At 44.5% G+C, this 21,645-nt stretch overlaps 1 protein-coding gene across 6 annotated transcripts in view; it reads left to right on the top strand.

The window, feature by feature from the left end:
- NIPAL2 (NIPA like domain containing 2) overlaps nt 1-21,645 on the top strand; it is a 187,191-nt gene that overhangs the window by 74,043 nt on the left and 91,503 nt on the right. For all 6 annotated transcript variants that reach the window (XM_056522367.1, XM_056522369.1, XM_056522370.1 and 3 more), the window contains exons 2-4: nt 8,798-8,866; nt 13,909-14,080; nt 19,415-19,474. In XM_056522367.1, the coding sequence (XP_056378342.1) occupies nt 8,798-8,866; nt 13,909-14,080; nt 19,415-19,474 (301 nt within the window). The remainder of the gene's footprint in view (nt 1-8,797; nt 8,867-13,908; nt 14,081-19,414; nt 19,475-21,645) is intronic.

Below are 21,645 nucleotides of genomic sequence, written 5' to 3'. Positions count from 1 at the left end.
CCAGAGGAATGGGAACACAGGTCACATCTATCCTGATGATTATATTGATCGGTATTTTGGTCAGTAATTTGATCAGTCTTTTTCACCAAAACCGGGAGTGGGTCCAAAAAACAGAAAAAGTTGCAAATCTTTCCAGTAAAGTTTTTTTTTTTTTTTCCCTTTTGCCAGATCCACTCCTGATTGTGGCAAAAAATGCTGACCAAATATTACATGTGAATATAGCCTTAAGCCGAGTTCACACTGGCGTAAAAAAAAGGGGCAAAATTTCCGCCTGGAAAACAAGTGCGGACATTCAGCACATTTGACTGACCAGAGGGTGCGAGGAACGTCCGCAAATGAGCCGTCTCATAGATGGCAATGCATTTCCTTCCAGTATCCGCAGAAAGAAATAGATAAGTCTATTCTTTCTATGAATGCGGAAATCTGAAATTCTGCCGTGTGAACAGTGCAGCAGAATTCCATTGACATCAATGGGACTCTGCGGATTTTCCATGTGGAATATTCATGCGGAATTCCACACTGACATTCTGCCGTGTGAACATAGTCTTAGGGTCAACACCCATAATAAGCCTTCACAGTCTTCACTGTCAAAGTTGAAGTGTCCCTAAAAATATTTTAACACGTAGACAACTATGCCATTGTCTTATCACATCTGGTGAATATTACATTCAGTTTGGCTGAATTAAAGGGGTTATCCAACCATAGAGCAGCTGGTGCTGCACAGAGATCGCAGGGGGTCCCAGCGCCGTGCCCCTTGCGATCAGACATTTCATCCCTTATCCTTTGGATAGGGGGATAAGATGTCTTTGGCCTGATAACCCCTTTAAAGGGGTATTCTGGGCAAAAACATTTTATCCCCTATCCAAAGGATAGGGGATAAGATATCTGATCGCGGGGGGCACGCCGCTGGGACCCCCCGCAACCTCCCTGCAGCACCTGCATTCTATGCCGGTACTGAATTTCCAGTTTCGGAAACCTCCGGGTTTCCGGGACTGGGGACGTGACGTCACGCCACGCCCCCTCCATTCATGTCTATGGGAGGGGGCGTGACGTTCGTTACGCCCCCTCCCATAGACATGAATGGAGGGGGCGTGGCGTGACGTCACGTCCCCAGTCCCGGAAACCTGGAGGTTTCTGAAACTGGAGATTCAGAATGCGGGTGCTGCAGGGAGATCGCGGGTAGGGGCTCAGCAGCGGGCCCCCTGCCATCAGACATCTTATTCTTGTCCGGAATACCCCTTTAATGCACACGTTGAGCTCTGCTATGTCTGGACTGCAATTATATCACATTATATAATATAATATAATATTCACTCCGTAAAAAAATCCAACCTAAGAGCTTCACTACCTGTCTCATGGCTGGAAGGCAGTAAAATCATGGAGTGTATTAATGTGGGTGTTGCTTGATTCTATCTTATACAACATTTGCCTGGTGCGGGCACCACCCTGCTGTTTGCATTACTATATAAACACATCTTGTTGTGAAGCTCCAGGCGAAGGTAACGCAGTAGTATCAAGAAGCTTCAAAGGAATGAGCCAATGCTGGTAGAAGGGGAACTGCGTGTTCAGGGGGTTGATATTTCTGCGTACATATTCGAGATGCATCATCACTGAAGGAAAATGTATTTGTGAACATTAAGAAAAAGAAACCTATAAGTGCAACAACTCGCTAAAGAATATATCAATAAACTTCATAAATAGAAGCTCCGAAAGGGCTTCTCTCACACAATGGTTCTGCAGCAATCCTAAAAAAAAGTCATGAATTTCATGACATAGAGAATGCACCCAAAAACACACCGAAATGGGAAAATGGCACAAAACAAAACATTAAAGAGAATGTGTCACCACATTTTTTTTTTTAAGAGGTTAAAGGGGTACTCCGGCGGAATTTTTTTAAATTTTTTTTAATCAACTGGTGCCAGAAAGTTAACCCCTTAAGGACCAAGCATTTTTCTGTTTTTACACTTTCGTTTTTTTCCTCCTTACCTGTTAAAAATCATAACCCTTTCAAGATGTGTAAAGATATTTTGGAGGACAAGAGCTCAAGTGAAAAAGGACACTTAATTGTGCATACTATGTCTGTACTGTGACATCACTGGGTGTATTATCCCTGTACAGTAACCCCCCGACATGCAATGGCCCCGACATATGATCAAATCGACATACAATGGCCTCTCAGAGCCTCTCAGAGGCCATTGCATGTTGATGTCAGCATCGACATATGATGCTTTTATATGTCGGGACCATCGCATGAACTGCTATCCGACAGCGCAAAATGCTTAAACTGCTGTCTGATAGCAGTTTAAGCAGCCCGGACAGGTTCACTTACCTATCCCCGCTGCTCCGGGTCCACTTCGCGATCCTCCGGCGTCTTTTGCATCTTCTCCGGGGTCTGGGCCTCGCTTTCCGGCGTCGTTATTACGTCAGTGCGCACGCCGTCCTGGTGTAGCAACGTAATAACGTCACCAGAAAGCAAGGCCCGGACACAGGAGGATCTAGAAGAAGACGCCGGAGCAGCGGGACAGCATCGGGAGCCCCTGGGAGACCATCGGTGAGGACGCGGTCCGGAGTGGCGGGGACAGGTGAGTATTAATGTACTTTTACTATTGCACCAATCCCTCAACATACGATGGATTCGACAAATGATGGGTCGTTTGGAACGGATTACCATTGTATGTTGAGGGACCACTGTACTGTGACATCACTGGGTGTATTATCCCTGTACTGTGATGTTACTGTGTATTATCTCTGTACTGTGCCATCACTGTATGTATTATCCCTGTACTGTGACATTACTGTGCATATTATCCCTGTACTGTGACATCACTGTGTATTATCCCTGTACTGTGACATTACTGTGCATATTATCCCTGTACTGTGATATCACTGTGTATTATCCCTGTACTGTGACATCACCGTGTTTATTATCTCTGTACTGGGATAATATACACAGTGATGTCACAGTACAGGGATAATACACAGGGATGTCACAGAACAAGGATAATATGCACAGCAATCTCACAGTACAGGGATAATACACACAGTGATGTCACAGTACAGGGATAATACACAGGGATGTCACAGTACAGGGATAATAAACAGTAATCTCACAGTACAGGGATAACACACACAGTGATGTCACAGTACAGGGATAATATGCACAGTGATCTCACAGTACAGGGATAATACACACAGTGATGTCACAGTACAGTGATAATACACACAGTGATGTCACAGTACAGGGATAATAAACACAGTGATGTCACAGTACAGGGATAATATGCACAGTGATCTCACAGTACAGGGATAATACACACAGTGATGTCACAGTACAGGGATAATAAACACAGTGATGTCACAGTACAGGGATAATACACACAGTGATGTCACAGTACAGGGATAATACACACAGTGATGTCACAGTACAGGGATAATAAACACAGTGATGTCACAGTACTGGGATAATATGCACAGTGATCTCACAGTACAGGGATAATACACACAGTGATGTCACAGTACAGGGATAATAAACACAGTGATGTCACAGTACAGGGATAATACACACAGTGATGTCACAGTACAGGGATAATACACACAGTGATGTCACAGTACAGGGATAATACGCACAGTGATGTCACAGTACTGGGATAATATGCACAGTAATCTCACAGTACAGGGATAATAAACACAGTAATCTCACAGTACAGGGATAATACATAGTGATGTCACAGTACACGGATAATACACAGTGATGTCACAGTACAGGGATTATACACACAGTGATGTCACAGTACAGGGATAATATGCACAGTGATCTCACAGTACAGGGATAATAAACACAGTAATCTCACAGTACAGGGATTATACACACAGTGATGTCACAGTACACGAATAATACACAGTGATGTCACAGTACAGGGATAATAAACACAGTGATGTCACAGTACAGGGATAATACACAGTGATGTCACAGTACAGGGATTATACACACAGTGATGTCACAGTACAGGGATAATACACACAGTGATGTCACAGACCAGGGATTATTCACAGTGATGTCACAGTACAAGGATAATACACAGTGATGTCACAGTACAGGGACAATACACACAGTGATGTCACAGTAAAGAGATAATATACACAGTGATGTCACAGTAAAGAGATAATATACACAGTGATGTCACAGTACAGGAATAATACACAGTGATGTCACAGTACAGGGATAATACACAGTGATGTCACAGTACAGGGATTATACACACAGTGATGTCACAGTACAGGGATAATACACACAGTGATGTCACAGACCAAGGATTATTCACAGTGATGTCACAGTACAAGGATAATACACAGTGATGTCACAGTACAGGGACAATACACACAGTGATGTCACAGTAAAGAGATAATATACACAGTGATGTCACAGTAAAGAGATAATATACACAGTGATGTCACAGTACAGGAATAATACACAGTGATGTCACAGTACAGGAATAATATGCAGTGATGTCACAATACAGGGATAATATGCAGTGATGTCACAATACAGGGATAATATGCAGTGATGTCACAGTACAGGGATAATATGCAGTGATGTCACAATACAGGGATAATACACAGTTAGGGCTGGGCGGTATACCGGTTCATAACGAATACCGAAATTTTTGTCCTGCACGATATGAATTTTTCGCAATACCGCAAGCGCTTTTCTGCCCCCCCAATTAATTATTAGCCCAGCGCTGCGCTTTCCACATTGGGGTAAATACTCACATATCACCCGCAAGCGCTGCTCTCCTCGTCCTCCTGTTTGTTGTGGCCGCCGGTGCTGACACTCTATACTGTACGCTGTATTCCTATGCCCGGGCTGCAAAAGGTAAACAAAATAAACTTTAACTCACCTCCCGTTGGTCTGGTACTTTAACGCATGTTCCTACGTCGACCTTACGCTCTTCCTGGGGACGTAAACGTCGGACAGCCGTCAGCCTATCACCGGCCGCAGCGAGGTTCCGCCTCGGCCGGTGATAGGTTAAGCGCACTGTCATGTAAGAAGCCGGCTCCTTACATGACAGGGGGCTCAGCCTATCACTGGCCGAGGCGGAACATCGCTGCGGCTGGTGATAGGCTGACGGCTGTCCGACGTTTACGTCCCCAGGAAGAGCGTAAGGCCGATGTGGGAACATGCGTTAAAGTTTATTTTTGTTTACCTTTTGCAGCCCGGGCATAGGGACACAGCGTACAGTATAGAGTTTCAGTGCCAGCGGCCGCAACAGACAGGAGGACGAGAAGGGCAGCGCTTGCGGGTGTCGTGAGTAGTACCCCGATGGGGACAGCGCAGCACTGGGCTAATAATTAATTTTGGGGGGGGGGGAAATACCATTATATACCGTGGAACTGCCATAAGTTACAAAAATACTGTGATACACATATTTGGTCATACCGCCCAGCTCTACACACAGTGATGTCACAGTACAGGGATAATACACACACATTGATGTCACAGTACAGGGATAATACACACACAGTGATGTCACAGTACAGGGATAATACACAGTGATGTCACAGTACAGGGATAATACACACACAGTGATGTCACAGTACAGGGATAATACACACAGTGATGTCACAGTACAGGGATAATACACACAGTGATGTCACAGTACAGGGATAATGCACACACAGTGATGTCACAGTACATGGATAATACACACACAGTGATGTCACAGTACAGGGATAATACACACACAGTGATGTCACAGTACAGGGATAATACACACACAGTGATGTCACAGTACAGGGATTATACACACAGTGATGCCACAGTACAGGGATAATACACACACAGTGATGTCACAGTACAGGGATAATACACACACAGTGATGTCACAGTACAGGGATAATACACACAGTGATGTCACAGTACAGGGATAATACACACAGTGATGTCACAGTACAGGGATAATACACACAGTGATGTCACAGTACAGGGATAATACACACAGTGATGTCAGGGTACAGGCATGCTGCACACACTTAAGTGCCCTTTTTTCACTTGAGCTCCTGCCCACCATATTATCTGTACACGTCCCTCCAGCTGTTGCAAAACTATGCCTTCCAGCATATCCAGACAGCCATATTTCAATATTATCTCCTGCCTTACTTCTGCCACACATTGCAATCATTTTATGATCCAGCCAGGTCTGGGTGGAGTGATGTGATGACTCAGCATTAGGTGCTCACTGCAGTCTTACAGGTGATATCAGGAGAATCGGGGGTCCATGTACTGAGATTTCCACTGTATGTGAAATGAAATTAGCAAAAATTCTGCAATATAGATTGACTGTGGATTTAAACTCTGGACCACTGGTCAATTTTAATGCTAAATAAACTGCAATATTTGCACCACTGAAAATATTTGCACCAAAGGTTAATTTTTGCACTGCAGAAAATCTGCCCCATGTGCACAGGGCTGTAATAGTCACGGGCCTGTGCCTGGGGCGGCAGTGTTGAGGGGCAAGGGGGGCAGCAGTGTTGAGGGGGAAGGGGGGCAGCAGTGTTAAGGGGGGGGGGGCAACATATTAGTGGGTAAAACAAATGATAAATACTTTTGCTGTTGCCTGGGGAAAAAAAAATCTATTTTTCCTCTTTGGGTGAATTCACACGGGTCAGAACTCTCCTTATATTATTGATTTGGGATTGATTTCACTACATTCTATGTATACTGTGATCATCAGTTACATCTGGGTTAAGTGGACGACAGCACGCACCTTACTCCTCGGCTGTCAATCAAATCCGACCCTTTCACTGCATATTTTTATGAAGTAAAAAGGTTGGATCTGGTGGCCAGGCAGTGAAGAGCGTTGAGAGCACTTCACTGATTTATGACTCAGGATCACAGTGGGTTTTAAAGGAAATCTGTCAGCAGTGTCATCTGCACTAACCTGTCGTTGCCGACACATAGCAGGTGACACTGATGACAATGGCACTCACCTTGTCCCGGTCCATGGTGGGGATCTCCTGTAATCTTCTTCCGTATCTTCGCTCCGGGCACCGACTTTGGGCATGGGCAGAGCTTAATGATGTATTCGCTGCTGTTTCCAGGACTCAGGACCCAGCAGAGAGCAGCAGCAGTGACATCACTAAGCTCCGCCCATGCCCCAAGCTGCTGCTGCTTTCTGCAGGGTCCTGGGCAGCAGCGGTTACGTCATTAAGCTCTGCCCATGCCCCAAGCCGGTGCCCAGAGCGAAGATACCAGAGAAGATTACAGGAGGTCCCCGCCATGGACCGGGACAAGGTGAGTACCATTGTCATCAGTGTCACCGCACTACCTGTCGGTACCAACAGGTTAGTGCAGGTGACACTGGTGACAGATTTCCTTTAAAGAGTACCTGTCATCAACTAAACTTTCCCTGATCCCCCTCCCATCTGTCCCTTACTCTATCTATGCCTATCCCTGTGTTTATTGAGGTTTAAAACGCTGTGGAAATACCTTTTTTTTTATCCCTCTTCATTAGCTCAGGAGCACTGTCTTTCTGAGGGGTGGAAGGAGGCGGTCCCAGCAGGCATGATGTCAAATGAAGCCTGGCCGGGACTCTGCTTCTGCCAGTCTTCCTGTATGCTGCTCTCCCTCTGCAGCAGTGTTTCCCAACCAGGGTATCTCCAGCTGTTGCAAAACTACAACTCCCAGCATGCCCAGACAGCCAACAGCTGTCCGGGCATGCTGGGAGTTGTAGTTTTGCAACAGCTGGAGGCACCCTGGTTGGGAAACACTGCTCTGCAGTGTGCATACAGACTAAGTACAGGGGAGGAACGGCAGCCTCTGTCTCTCTCTCTCCTAAAAAGTGAATGCTGAGAACCAGGGGCGGTGGGAGCAATTACAGAGGCAGTAATTAAGATGAATGTCGGGGGGGGGGGGGGCACAGAACAGGGAGTGCAGTGAGATAATACAGTGTATAAGATAACGTGTGGTGAGGGGCAGGGAGAACACAGGGCAGGGGGGAGGTGACTGGCCTCTGTTATATGAGAGGCATGTGCAGGCTTGTAGCTCACAGTACTGCTCCAGGCTGGGAGGGAGTCCTGAGCTGAGAGTACTGAACTTCCTGTGGAAGGACCAGTGCCCTTTCAGCATTAGTCCTAAAAGTTGTACACTTAGTATGAAAAGCATAGGAAGCTGCCTGCAGACCAGGCATAGAAGAGAGACCCCTAGTGGCCAAAAGTATAAAATGAAAACACTAGTATAAATATGAATATTTTTTAATGAAGATATATTACAATATGTCTTCATTAATGATTCATTAATGAATAACATAATAAAAGTTTTTGTTGATGACAGGTACTCTTTAAGACCGAAACCTGGTGTGATTTAAACCTTTGTAATATCTGGACAACATGTGAAAAGTTTCATCAAATGACAGTAACACATTAAAGGGTACCTATCATTTTGAAGTTCTGAAATTTTCATCATGTCATAAAATTTCATCAGTGGAGGTCTGGGTGCCACCAGTCGCTAAATCAAAGGGGCAGTGTCTTTTATCTGATTTTTGTGCTGTTCATTTCCACTTAGTTCTGCTCTGGACACTGTTCATTTGGCAAAAGAAATGCACAGGCATAGCACATAGAATCAAAACTTCTGACATTTATGACACGTCATAACTTTGTTAAAACTATTCTTTTATTAATTGTATTGTTTTATTAATTGTATTAAACATGTTTCACATGAGATCTTTATAAGATTTAATAAAACATTTTTATTATTTTCAGTATTTTCATAACCACATTCTTCTTCCTCTTCTTCTTCTAGGCTCAAATTTTGGGCATCATTTTGTCAATTCTTGGCAGCTTCTTGATCAGCATCTCCCTTAATCTGCAGGTAAGAGATTATGTACAGATTATAAGTATACAGCTTTAGCATTTTTCAGTGTCTCCAAACTTTTGACTTTCTCTGTGCTCCTTCATTTTTCATCTTCTTCTAATTGTTTATATGCATATACTTAATTTTACACAAGGTGAACTAATCTACTTCATCATACTGATTAAATAAAATACAATGAAGTTTCTTTAGTCTTTAAAGTGTACATGTCGTTAATAAAAACTTTTTATATAATGTACATAATACCAATATATATGTATATTTGTTATATACATTGGTTAAACGTGTATAACTTTTGTCCCTGCAGCTATTGCATTTGTGTCTCTATGAGGAGTCCAAATACAGCAAGTGAGGGTGGACAAGCAGGGCTCTGTAAACTGAGGACAAGCAGGGCTCTGTACACTGAGGACAAGCAGGGCTCTGTACACTGAGGACAAGCAGGGCTCTGTACACTGAGGACAGGCAGGGCTCTGTACACTGAGGACAAGCAGGGCTCTGTACACTGAGGACAAGCAGGGCTCTGTACACTGAGGACAAGCAGGGCTCTGTAAACTGAGGACAAGCAGGGATATGTGCACTGAGGACATGCAGGGCTCTGTACAGTGAGGACAAGCAGGGCTCTGTACAGTGAGGACAAGCAGGGCTCTGTACAGTGAGGACAAGCAGGGCTCTGTACAGTGAGGACAAGCAGGGCTCTGTACAGTGAGGACAAGCAGGGCTCTGTACAGTGAGGACAAGCAGGGCTCTGTACAGTGAGGACTTGCAGTGCTCTGTACAGTAAGGACTTGCAGGGCTCTGTACAGTGAGGACAAGGAGGGCTCTGTACAGTGAGAACAAGAAGGGCCCTGTGCAGCGAGGACAAGCAGCAGGGCTCTGTGCAGCGAGGACAAGCAGCAGGGCTCTGTGCACCGAGGACAAGCAGCAGGGCTCTGTGCACCGAGGACAAGCAGCAGGGCTCTGTGCACCGAGGACAAGCAGCAGGGCTCTGTGCACCGAGGACAAGCGGGGCTCTGTACACTGAGGACAAGCGGGGCTCTGTGCACTGAGGACAAGCGGGGCTCTGTGCACTGAGGACAAGCGGGGCTCTGTACACTGAGGACAAGCGGGGCTCTGTGCACTGAGGACAAGCGGGGCTCTGTGCACTGAGGACAAGCGGGGCTCTGTGCACTGAGGACAAGCGGGGCTCTGTACACTGAGGACAAGCGGGGCACTGTACACTGAGGACAAGCAGGGCTCTGTGCACTGAGGACAAGCGGGGCTCTGTACACTGAGGACAAGCAGGGCTCTGTACACTGAGGACAAGCATGGCTCTGTACAGTGAGGACAAGTAGGGCTCTGTACATGGAGGATAAGCAGGGCTCTTTGCACTGAATTTTTGTGAAATGCTCTTGGATCACACATCAGGATGATTGACAAGCCAGGAGCCTGCACAGAGCCCTGCTTGTCCCGCCCTCACTTCCTGTATTTGGACTTTTCACAGAGACACACAGGCAATAGCTGCAGGGACAGCATTTTTTTCACCCAAAAATATACATATTTTTTAATCAGTGTATAATATTACAAATATACATATAATAGTGTGAATTCAGGTAGAAAAACAGATAATACATATAATAGTATTATCTACATTATATCAAAAGTTTTTGTTAACGACAGGTACACTTTAAGTTATTTCATAATGGGAATAGTCTGATATCCCGACACTTGGTTTTACCATAAAACTGCAATGTAATATGGGATTTCACAGCATTGGAAGCAAATCCCTGTGTCTGAATACTCTTTTAGTAATGTCTTACTGTAACTTCTCCATCCTCACTGGTGAGTTTTGTACACTTTTCATGACCATATGTCACAGAGTTGGAAATGTGATGTCTATTAGGTCCTGCTGACACAGCAGCTCTTTGTGCAGTTTGTGCGTGTGCCCGTGCTGTTGTTTCCAGGGCATGCGCAGAATGCACACACAGGGCTGCTGTGTCAATCACAGGCCAGTAATGTCTGGGAAAAGAGAGGTGTGTCGATTAATACGGTATAGGGGGCTGGGCTGAATCTGTTAGCCAATCAAAAACTTTATACATTAGCAAATTAAAGAAAAAATGACTAGTCCTGTGTCAGGTAGCAGAGTCAGGTGTCTTAGTAAGGTTTTGGGGTCATTGTCAGGTATCAGGGGTCAGGGTCAACTATCTGTGTCATAGTCAGGGGTCAGAGTCAGATATCAGAATCAGGGGTCATATATCAAGTGAAGGTGTCCGGGTGAGTAAATTGTCTCATGCTAACAATATAATAATGTTTGACATCTATGTAAAAGTATAATCTCTTAAAGGGGTATTCCAGGATTTTTTAAATTTGACTATGCTACAGGGGCTGTAAAGTTAGTGTCTGTATATAGTGTCTGTACCTGTGTGTGATGGTTTTCCCACAATTCTTCTGTGATTTTCACCCCAATATTTATTTTTAACAGCATACAAAATGACTGTTGTCTCAGATTTTTCCCAGGTTGCAATGCAGCCGAGACCTGACTCACTAGTCAGCTGATGACAGGGAGCCTGTCTGCTTCAATGGGTGGAGGGATCGCTTGGTGGGAGAGAGATCAATCTGCAACTAGTGCAACAGCTGTAGGCACCCTGATTGAAAACCACAGGTCTTTTGAATGAATGCAGCTCATTTATGTTTCAATGGATGGGGGGTGGCTGATGTGTGGGAGGGAGGAAAATAGAATTATGGGATTTGTGGGCAAAAAAGAAAAACTCAAACAGGAAATACCAGTTCACAAAAAGCTAGCCACAGTATTATGGTAATCTCACTGGTAGTCTCTTCTGTAGATCTCTCATAAAGTCTTATCCTATTGCACCAGAACTCCACTGAGAATTGAGTCCTGAAGAGTTGTCAGGCTGGAGACCTGAAAAAGAGATCAGTAGATTATTATTATTATAATTATTATTGTTATTGTGTTCATGCATCCATTCAAATTTCCACCGGTCCTATCACTTTGCAGGGTCGAGAAACCTGCCTTACCGTATTTTTCCCCCTATAGGACGCACCGGCATATAAGACGCACCCAGTTTTAATGGTGCAAATTCTAGAAAAACAAAGATTCTGAACCCAACAGTGATCTTCAACCTGCGCACCTACAGATGTTGCAAAACTACAACTCCCAGCATGCCCGGACAGCCAACGGCTGTCCGGGCATGCTGGGAGTTGTAGTTTTGCAACATCTGGAGGTCCGCAGGTTGAAGACCACTGGTATAGGAGGTAACACTCACGTGTCCCCGCCGTTCTGGACCCGTCACCGCTGCCCTGGATGTCGCTCCATCGCTGTCGCCGCGTCCCCGTGGTGTCCCCGACGCTCTGGACATTTTCTTCCCGGGATCCACGCTCTCCGTCGCCGTCATCACGTCGCTACGCACGCCGCTCCTATTGGATGAGGGGACGGCGTGCGTGACGGCGTGCCAGGCGGCGTAATGACGTTGAAGGAGAGCACCGCCCATGCAGGGGATCCCGGCATGGAGCAGACACCGAGGAGGCAGGTAAGGTCCCTCCCGGTGTCCTGTAAGTTGTTCGCGATGCCGCGATTTTACCGCAGCAGTCCCGAACAGCCCGACTGAACAGCCAGGTTAGTGTCACTTTCGCTTCAGACACGGCGGTCAGCTTTGATCGCCGCGTCTGAAGGGTTAATACAGGGCATCACCGCGATCGGTGATGTCCTGTATTAGCCGCGGGTCCCGGCCGTTGATGGCCGCAGGGACCGCCGCGATAGGGGTGTATTCACCTTACAAGACGCACCAACTTTTCCCCCCCAGTTTTGGGGAAGAAAAAGTGCGTCTTATACGGCAAAAAATACGGCATATTGTACTGCTGTAAAGAACATATGGAAAGGGGCGTTTTTTCCAGAATACGCTGTGTGACACCAACCTTATGACCGCAGTCTTAGTCCTTTAGCATGGGTCCTTTAGCATTTACCCTCATGTATTTAGAACTTGACTCTTCAAGTGCTAATCCTCCGATTTCTACAGCTGGACTCTCTTAAGCCATTTTTTCTGCTCTAACTAGTTATTCCTGTTTCTTCTTTTATAAAGTCTATTTTTAAGCCTATGAAAACTTGTTCCCTATTAGTTTTAACCCCCAGGCAGATAAACAGAGTCATTTAATCTTTTCATGGAAATAGGGGCATGAATGCTAGATTTTTTTTATTTTTTATTTGTTCTTGAGATTTCTATGTTCATTTAGTGTTTTGATGGCCAAGATTTTTGATCATAATCAGTTGGATCATTTTCTGGTATGCTCCAAAATCTGGTTGGCAGATGACTATGCTGCGGCCTTGGTGGATGCTCTTGACCTGATCTTTATGCTCAGACAAAGTGATATTATTAGTAGATACACATCCGGCTAATTTCTTTAGGTCAATTAGGCACAAGCTGGTTCCTTATGTTCACATATTAGCTAATGTGTTCAGTTCATATTATACCCAGAGCTCTTCACTATTATGACCTCCGCTGAGAAAAGAGCCTTTTCTGTTGGTGTTTGTTTTCACACTGCATTATCTGCTCATTAAAGGGTACCTCTCATCAAAAAAACTTTTGATATATTATAGATGAATGTATGCAGAATAACTTTACAATTGCATGTTATTAAAAAATCTGCTTCTTTCTATTTAATTTTCCACTTTGAAGAAATCACCACTAGGGGTCTCCCTACCAGTCCTGGCAGCAAGCATTTCAGACTCATGCTGGAGTCCTAAACACTACGAGCTGCCAGTCTTCTTTGTTCACAAAGGAAGACACTCAGAGCTGCCAGCCTGCTTTGTTCACAGCCTGTTTGGCTGTGAACAAAGCAGGCTGGCAGCTCTGAGTGTTTAGGACTCCAGCATGAGTCAGAAATGCTTGCTGACAGGACTGATCGGGAAAAATACAATAGAAAGAAGCATATTTTTCATTAACATGCTATTGGAAAGTTATTCAACATTCATTAATCTAAAATATATCAAAAGTTTATTTGATGAGAGGTCCCCTTTAAGAGCCATTAACTTAGTTATTCTTATCTTTCAGAAATACACGCATATTCGCTTAGCTATGAAGCAAGATCCTTTACCTTATTACAAGAGCAAGTTATGGTGGTGCGGAGTCCTGCTAATGGGCATTGGTGAACTGGGAAACTTTGCTGCTTATGGTTTTGCCCCAGCTACACTTATTGCTCCTCTAGGTTGTGTCGCAGTTATCGGTAAGTAGTATTACTTTCTGTCGATACCTAAGTTGTTGTTTTTTTTACAGAACTAGAGATGAGCGAACTTAAGGTAAATTCGATTTGTCACAAACTTCTTGGCTCGGCAGTTGATGACTTATCCAGCTTTTCCAGCCCACCGGAGCACCTGAAAGCTGAACTAATTTATGCAGGATAAGTCATCCACTGCCGAGCCGAGAAGTTTGTGATGAATCGAATTTACTGTAAGTTCGCTCATCTCTATACAGAACAATTGCAATTCATCAATATTTCTGAAACAGTAAATGGTTACATGATAAATACATGTATTTATGGTAAATCCGTAGGATATGCTGTAAATATCTGATAGTTTGAGTTTTTTCCTTTGGGATTCTTACTTATCCTGTGCGAAAGTCTCTATTCTATGTAGCTGCATAGTGGATAAAAAGCTCTCTCTATTTTAGGCTATAGGAGTCAAAATGTAGACTGAGCTCCGACTGTGGGCAACAACACGATGGCCCTCATCAATTTGTTTGCGTCAAATTCTTTGCAACATTTTTGTTACTTTTCTCAAAGAAATGTGGGTGTTATTTCCTAGGAGATGTATTTGGTAAGTGGAACAGACTTTGGATGCAAATCTACATCTGCTTGTTACAGAGACTCATAGGCACCAGAGGCATTAAAGGGATACTCCACCCCTAGACATCTTATCCCCTATCCAAAGGATAGGGGATAAGATGTCTGATCGCGGGGGTCCCATCACAACTCCGCCCCCGTGTGACGTCACGCCCCGTCCCCTCAATGCAAGTCTATGGGAGGGGGCGTGACAGCCGTCACGCCCCCTCCCATAGACTTGCATTGAGGGGACAGGGCGTGACATCACACGGATGCGGAGTCGTGACATCACGGACTTCCGTTCCCGTGGTCGGGACCCAGACCCTCCAGAGCTTCCGGAGCAGAAACAGGTGGGTGCCGCATGCTATATTGCGGGGGTCCCCAGCGATCAGACATCTTATCCCCTATCCTTTGGATAGGGGATAAGATGTCTAGGGGTGGAGTACCCCTTTAAAGTGCATTGAAGTTTCATTAAAAAAAAACTTTTGTCACAAAGACATGTCAGTTACTGATCAGTAGAAGAAGGGTACTTCACTCCCCGGCTTGCCACAATATTTTTCCAGCTTTATAGGACAGCCCCATTATAAGTTTATGGGCTGTCAAGGGGAGCAGGACAGAGATGACTGAGAGCTGGGGAGTGAAGAGCTCTTCTCCCCCACTCCTTTTGATTATCAAGCTCACAACCAATCAAAACTCTTGAAGTTAAACGACAGGGATATTCCAGCATTTAACAACTTATCCCTTACCCACAGGATATACACAAGTGCTGGACTGGTGTATCTCCGGCACTCTCTCAGAGAATCCATGTAGGAAATGCCATGCAGCGCTCTATGCAGATGAGAGATTTAGGGTTCGGTTCTGGAGATCCCAGTGGTTCCCAGAGGTCGGACCCCACACCATCAGACATTTATCCCCTATGCTGTGGATAGGGGATAAGTTGTTAAACACTGGAAAACCCCATTTATATATAAATGATAAGGAATCAGAAACTTTTGTGCACAAACTTTAAAAGACCTGGATCACCTTTACAGCCAAAAACTCTTTACCCTACTAAGTACCTGGGCTTTTGGCATTCTCATACCTGTGTTTTTCTACCCATTCCCAGGGCTTGTGTTTTTCTTTTCATGTTTTATGTTAGTGATCTATGGACCATGTTGTGTTGGTCTTTGTTTTTGTTTCTTTTACCTGTAGGTTGTTATACTGTTATCCTATACACTCATCAGAATTGTCCATACACATGAGAGAGCTGGCAGCTGAAACTATGGCTCCGATCCCACCATACATGCGAACACTCAGCTGAGCGTTCTTGTTTTCTGAATAGAGAGAGGGGAGACTCCTCTGGTGGTGGATTAGGCCCCATGCACGTTACATGGTCATCTGACCCTGCCAAAGAAGGCAAGTTGGGTTGACACATATACAATGTGTATGGGGCCTTACAGGGGTACTCCACTCCTAGACAGCTAGGATAGGGGATAAGATGTCTGATCGCAGGGATCCCACCACTGGGAACCCCCACATTCTCGGCTGTGGCACCCCAGACATCCATTGCATGGAACAAATGTCGCTCCATGCCGGATGACTGGCGATACAGAGTGGGGGCTCATGACGTCACTGCCCCGCTCGTGACGTCATGGCCTAGTCCCCTCAATGCAAGTCTACAAGAGGGGGCGTGGCAGCCGCCACGCCCCCTCCCATAGACTTGAATTGAGGGTGTGTGGCTGTGACAACACAAGCGGGCGCGGCCTTGATTTCACGAGCCTCCAGAGTTGCACCCGACGCCCTAAACGAATGCCGGATGCAGCAGGGAGATCAAGGACCCCCGTTATCAGACATCTTATCCCCTATCCTTTGGATAGGGGATAAGATATCTAAGGGTGGAGTAAATCTTTAAGGCTCAATAACTAACTAAATTTAGTTGGAAAGGCAGTAAGCTAAATTACAAAATATGCACTTCAGATTTATGAAATAGATTTTTTTACACGGAAATACTGTAGTTATTTGTGTGATGTTGTTTATTTCTAACCTGACAATGTTTGTTGCCTAACTAGTTCCTTTTGTGCTATATTGCTATCATTTTTAAATGTGCAAAAAACATTTAGGGTGCATTCACACGTACGCAGATTTGATGCACCGGATTTTCTGCTGCAGATTTCAATGTAAACTGAATGACTGAGCACAGCTTCTAATCTGCAGCTACAAATCCTAAGCATCAAATCTGCACAGGATCTTGTATGTGTGAACGTACCCTTAAAGGGAATCTGTCAGCTGTATTTGCTGTTGAGAGCTGCAGGATCTGTTGGATAGCTGTAAGGTTAAAAGAGCAAACTGTACCTTTCCTGGAGCTGATCCTGGTTGCCAAACATAAAAAATCGCCTTTTTATTTCTCAGCCATGTGTCAAGGAGGCAAGCTACTTAAGAGTCTGACCTACAGACTGACCTACAGACTGACCTACAGACTGACCTACAGACTGACCTACAGACTGACCTACAGACTGACCTACAGACTGACCTACAGACTGACCTACAGACTGACCTACAGACTGACCTACAGACTGACCTACAGACTGACCTACAGACTGACCTACAGACTGACCTACAGACTGACCTACAGACTGACCTACCGACTGACCTACAGACTGACCTACAGACTGACCTACAGACTGACCTACAGACTGACCTACAGACTGACATGCCTCCGCACTCTCCTTCAGTCACTCTTCAATAGATGTTTAGAGCCCGTACATCAGAAAAGGAGAGGCTGGAAGATGTGGTCAAGCTAAGAGGGACTCCAGGCTGTGGCACCTGAGTATCTCAGCTCTGCCTCCTTTATACTTGGCTGAGAAACAATATCATTATGGGGCTATTGTTATGGATGGTTACACTCACTCTCAGTACATCACCTTCGCTGTGGCCATCGGAAGTGCCGTGTTAACGTCACAGAACACTGTGCACAGGAGGCTGCAGCCAATCACATGCAAGGGAAAGCACACGTGACTGCTGCAGCATCCTGTGCACAGTGTTCTGTGATGTCACCAGGGTAATTTTGGAAGGGATGGACCAGGGGTGAGTGTGTTTTTTTTTCTTTTTCTTTTTCTACCATCTGCTGCCGTGGGGCAATTATTTTCATCAGCTCAGAAAACTCCTATAAGCTGCTTTTACTGAGAAAATGACAAATATCTCAGAGATGTAACTTACAGATACAGAATAGTATTTATCTGGCCTTTAAGCCTTATCTGTTTAATGCACATTGCTGGCAAAGATTAGGCTTGTGCCGAGATAACAGATCATTCTAGAAAGTAAATGTCACTTTTGTTTCCCCCTGTGGTTATGTATCTATGAATTTTATTCAGACCTCAACCCTAACACTTCTGCACCAGCCAAAAGATGCAGATACACAAAGTAAAATAATATTAATGTTAGAATTGCAGATCATGTATTATTGCTTTATATGCTATTCTGGAAAAACTAAACTTGCCCTATTCAGAAAGATTTCTCTGCTGCCTTCACCCCCGTTCATTGTTGAAGTTCTGTAACTTATCTGACATAAATAGACTCTGTCATTTGCAAATTATTTTTATATAATGTAGATAATAAGAACATTATATTTATATTTTTTTGGTTAAAAATTTATATATTTTTGCCTGAAAAAAGGTTTCATATTTCTTAACACTAGGGGTCCCTCCACTGTCTTGTCTATGCAGCTATTGCCTGTGTGCCTCAGCTGGCAGATGTGTCCAGACAAAATACAGGAAGTTTGGGCAGGACAAGCAGGACTCTGTGCAGGCTCCTGGCTTGTTGATCAGCCTGTTGTGTGAGCTGGGGGGGTTGTCAAGAGTCTCAGTGCACAGAGCAGCTCTGAGGAGGGGGGGTGGAAGTTTCCACATGAGATGTGACAGCAAACAAGGGATCACCCCTCCTCCTCAGTGAACTGCATGCAGTATGATCAACATAAGAAAGGCAATGAGGATCTATAAAAAAGATGAAAACCAGGATTAAGGCACAATAAAACGATCTGCACCGGTTAAAAAGTGAGCCTGGAGCTTTTTCTTTTGAAATCTTGTGACAGGTATATGTTAGAAAATATGTCCAACTAAGACTCTGTTCACACAAACATCATGGAATCATTAAGACATCATTTAATTATGTGAAAATCCCATCTACTTTCATTCTACTGTATGATCCAGAATCTGCTAATCTTCAAATATGTAAAACTATTTAATACGTCCAGATCCAAAAAATTATCACTTTTGTCATTCACTGGTGCCAACACTGCCCATGAACTTTCTCCCTGCTTAAAGGGATAAGTCCATGTCGCCAAGTCATGTACTAAGATGTAACGGACACAGGTGGGCAAGGCCACTCCCACATGCAGAGACCAATGGCTGCACACTTTTGCAACATCTTGCTGCCATATGCAGGCGTGGTTTTACCCACATGCAGTGGTTACAGTTTAGTACATGACTCTGCTCTATGGCCGGTCCCGTAAGGGGAAAGTGACTGGGCAGTGTTGGCAAGAACCCTGAAGTGGAGTGCCAGGGGGCCAGGAAAGTAATACATTTTTATATCCCAGAACAACCCCTTTAACATCCCCTAGTAAAGAAATCACTGTAGCACTCACCATTGAGAGAAATGGTCTTCTTTATTAAAACATGAACATTAGATACAGGTAAAGAGACAACAATCATTTTGCACAATCCGTTGCCTTTTCTGCTAATAACAAGAAAATTCTCTTTATTACAGGAAGTGCAGCAATCTCGGTTTTGTTCTTGAAGGAATCATTAAGGGCATCCGATGTAATAGGTAAGAAATAAAATAAAAAATAATCCAGGTACTTTTTGCAATTCTGTATGGTGAATTCTGTCTGGTGAATTCTGTCTGGTTAATTCTGTCTGGTGAATTCTGTCTGGTGAATTCTGTCTGGTGGATTCTGTCTGGTGAATTCTGTCTGGTGAATTCTGTCTGGTGGATTCTGTCTGGTGAATTCTGTCTGGTGAATTCTGTCTGGTGAATTCTGTCTGGTGAATTCTGTCTGGTGAATTCTGTCTGGTGGATTCTGTCTGGTGGATTCTGTCTGGTGGATTCTGTCTGGTGGATTCTGTCTGGTGGATTCTGTCTGGTGAATTCTGTCTGGTGAGTTCTGTCTGGTGAGTTCTGTATGATGAATTCTGTCTGGTGAATTCTGTCTGGTGAATTCTGTCTGGTGTACTCATTGGATAATGATTGATCCTGAATTCAGATGCAATAGACAACATTGCTGTCAGCATACATGTAAATTTAATTATCCAACATTTTTTTATTTGCCCAGGCTGTGTCCGTAAAAAAAAATAACTTTAACTTATCTCCCACCATTACCTCCAGTGCCATCGATATCGGTTTCCCATCCTCCGCCCCAGGTCTACTTCCTGCTTCTAGGGGTCAGACATGTAACACTATGCTCAACTAACTGCCGGCCACAGTGATGCCCCGCCTCGACCGATGATACGCTGAGCGGTTATGTGACCTAACGGGCAAAGGCACCAGGAAAAACACCTGGCCCAGGTCTGTTACATGACATTCCCGCTCCGCATATGACCAGCTGAGGTGGGACATCGCTGAGGCTGGCAATTGGCTGAGCACAGTGTTGCATATCAGGTCCCAGAAGCAGGAAGAAGACCGGGGATGGAGGATGGGAAACCGATTCCAGCAGCACAGGGGAAGCAGTGGAAGGTAAGTTAAAAGTTTTTTTTTTTTTTTTTTTGTAGTAGCATTAGAAAAATAAAAGAATAACTGGATAACTCCTTTACGGAGTTTTCAAGTTATTCTTTTATTTTTCTATTTTGCCCATGCTACTACAAATAAAAATAAACTTTAACTTACCTTCCACTGCTTCCCCTGCTTCCACCGGAATATGTGGTAGCCACAGGGGTGCTAGGAAATACATTATCACTTCATGACGCCAGGGCACTGTTAGCCTATACACAGTTCAAGGTTAGAGACAGCTTCTCGTAGGCCAGACACAGGGAATAAATGAACACACCGACGTTGGGTTATGGATAACTGCCTTGGGAGCAGTGTAACCCCTTGGGAGCCCTGTTGCCTTGCTGGGACCTATGGTGCTTTTACCCACTGAATTAATACTCACTTGATATGAGGTTGAAGATTGTTCCAGGTCGTCGCAAGGGTTTTGACAAGGTCCGGAGACTTTCTCCGCCAGGCTTGAATTTCCTCTATGCGGGGGATCCTTGCAGAATGACTGGATGGGACTTGAGATTAGATTTGTTCTGGACTTCCCTTAGTGCTTCTGCGCATACAGCTCACACCTTTACCACACTTGAGCTCAGCTTAGATTACAGCCCTAGGCTAAATTGGGGCAACCCCCCCGCCACTACTCTATATGCTACCGTACTGAATCTAGAAGTACCCTTTGGCAGGCAGGGTCACATGGGTCCACACTGCTCCTTTGTCTTAAAGGTATAACACATATATAAATAACACATAATACTTAGAAAAATGTATGAAACGTCTGATAAAGTGCTTGAACATTACAGCAATAATAACCAGTCCCTTAGTAGGCCCAAACCTGTGCCTCAGGTCTGCCCGAGGATGTCCGAAGCCCACCAGACAGCCTTTGGTGCTGGGACACCACACATACATGTTTAGGCACAAAAGTAATAAGGAGGTTGCTGATACTTCCATACAGAATGATTACGTGTGGGTTAAATTCGCCCCCTCCCCAAAAATTCTTCTGTCCTGGAAGTGTAAAGATGGTAAAAACTAAAACTTTGACTGGGGATGTTAAAGAAAAATTTGGTTGGTTGGAGGCACTTTGGTTGGGAAACACTACTCTATTGGACTAGAGGTAAACCCCATGTTCTCTCGATCGGTAGGTAGCTAGAGGAAAATAGAAAACTCCTATAATACTTTTATTTTCTTTGTTCTTAAATGGGTACTCCAGTGGAAAACTTTTTTTTTTTTTTTTTTTAATCAACTGG

This window comes from Hyla sarda, chromosome 5 (genome assembly GCF_029499605.1).
Source record: "Hyla sarda isolate aHylSar1 chromosome 5, aHylSar1.hap1, whole genome shotgun sequence".
Taxonomy (NCBI): domain Eukaryota; kingdom Metazoa; phylum Chordata; class Amphibia; order Anura; family Hylidae; genus Hyla; species Hyla sarda.
Note: the sequence above shows the minus strand (reverse complement) of the source record. Positions and strands in the feature narration are given on the sequence as shown.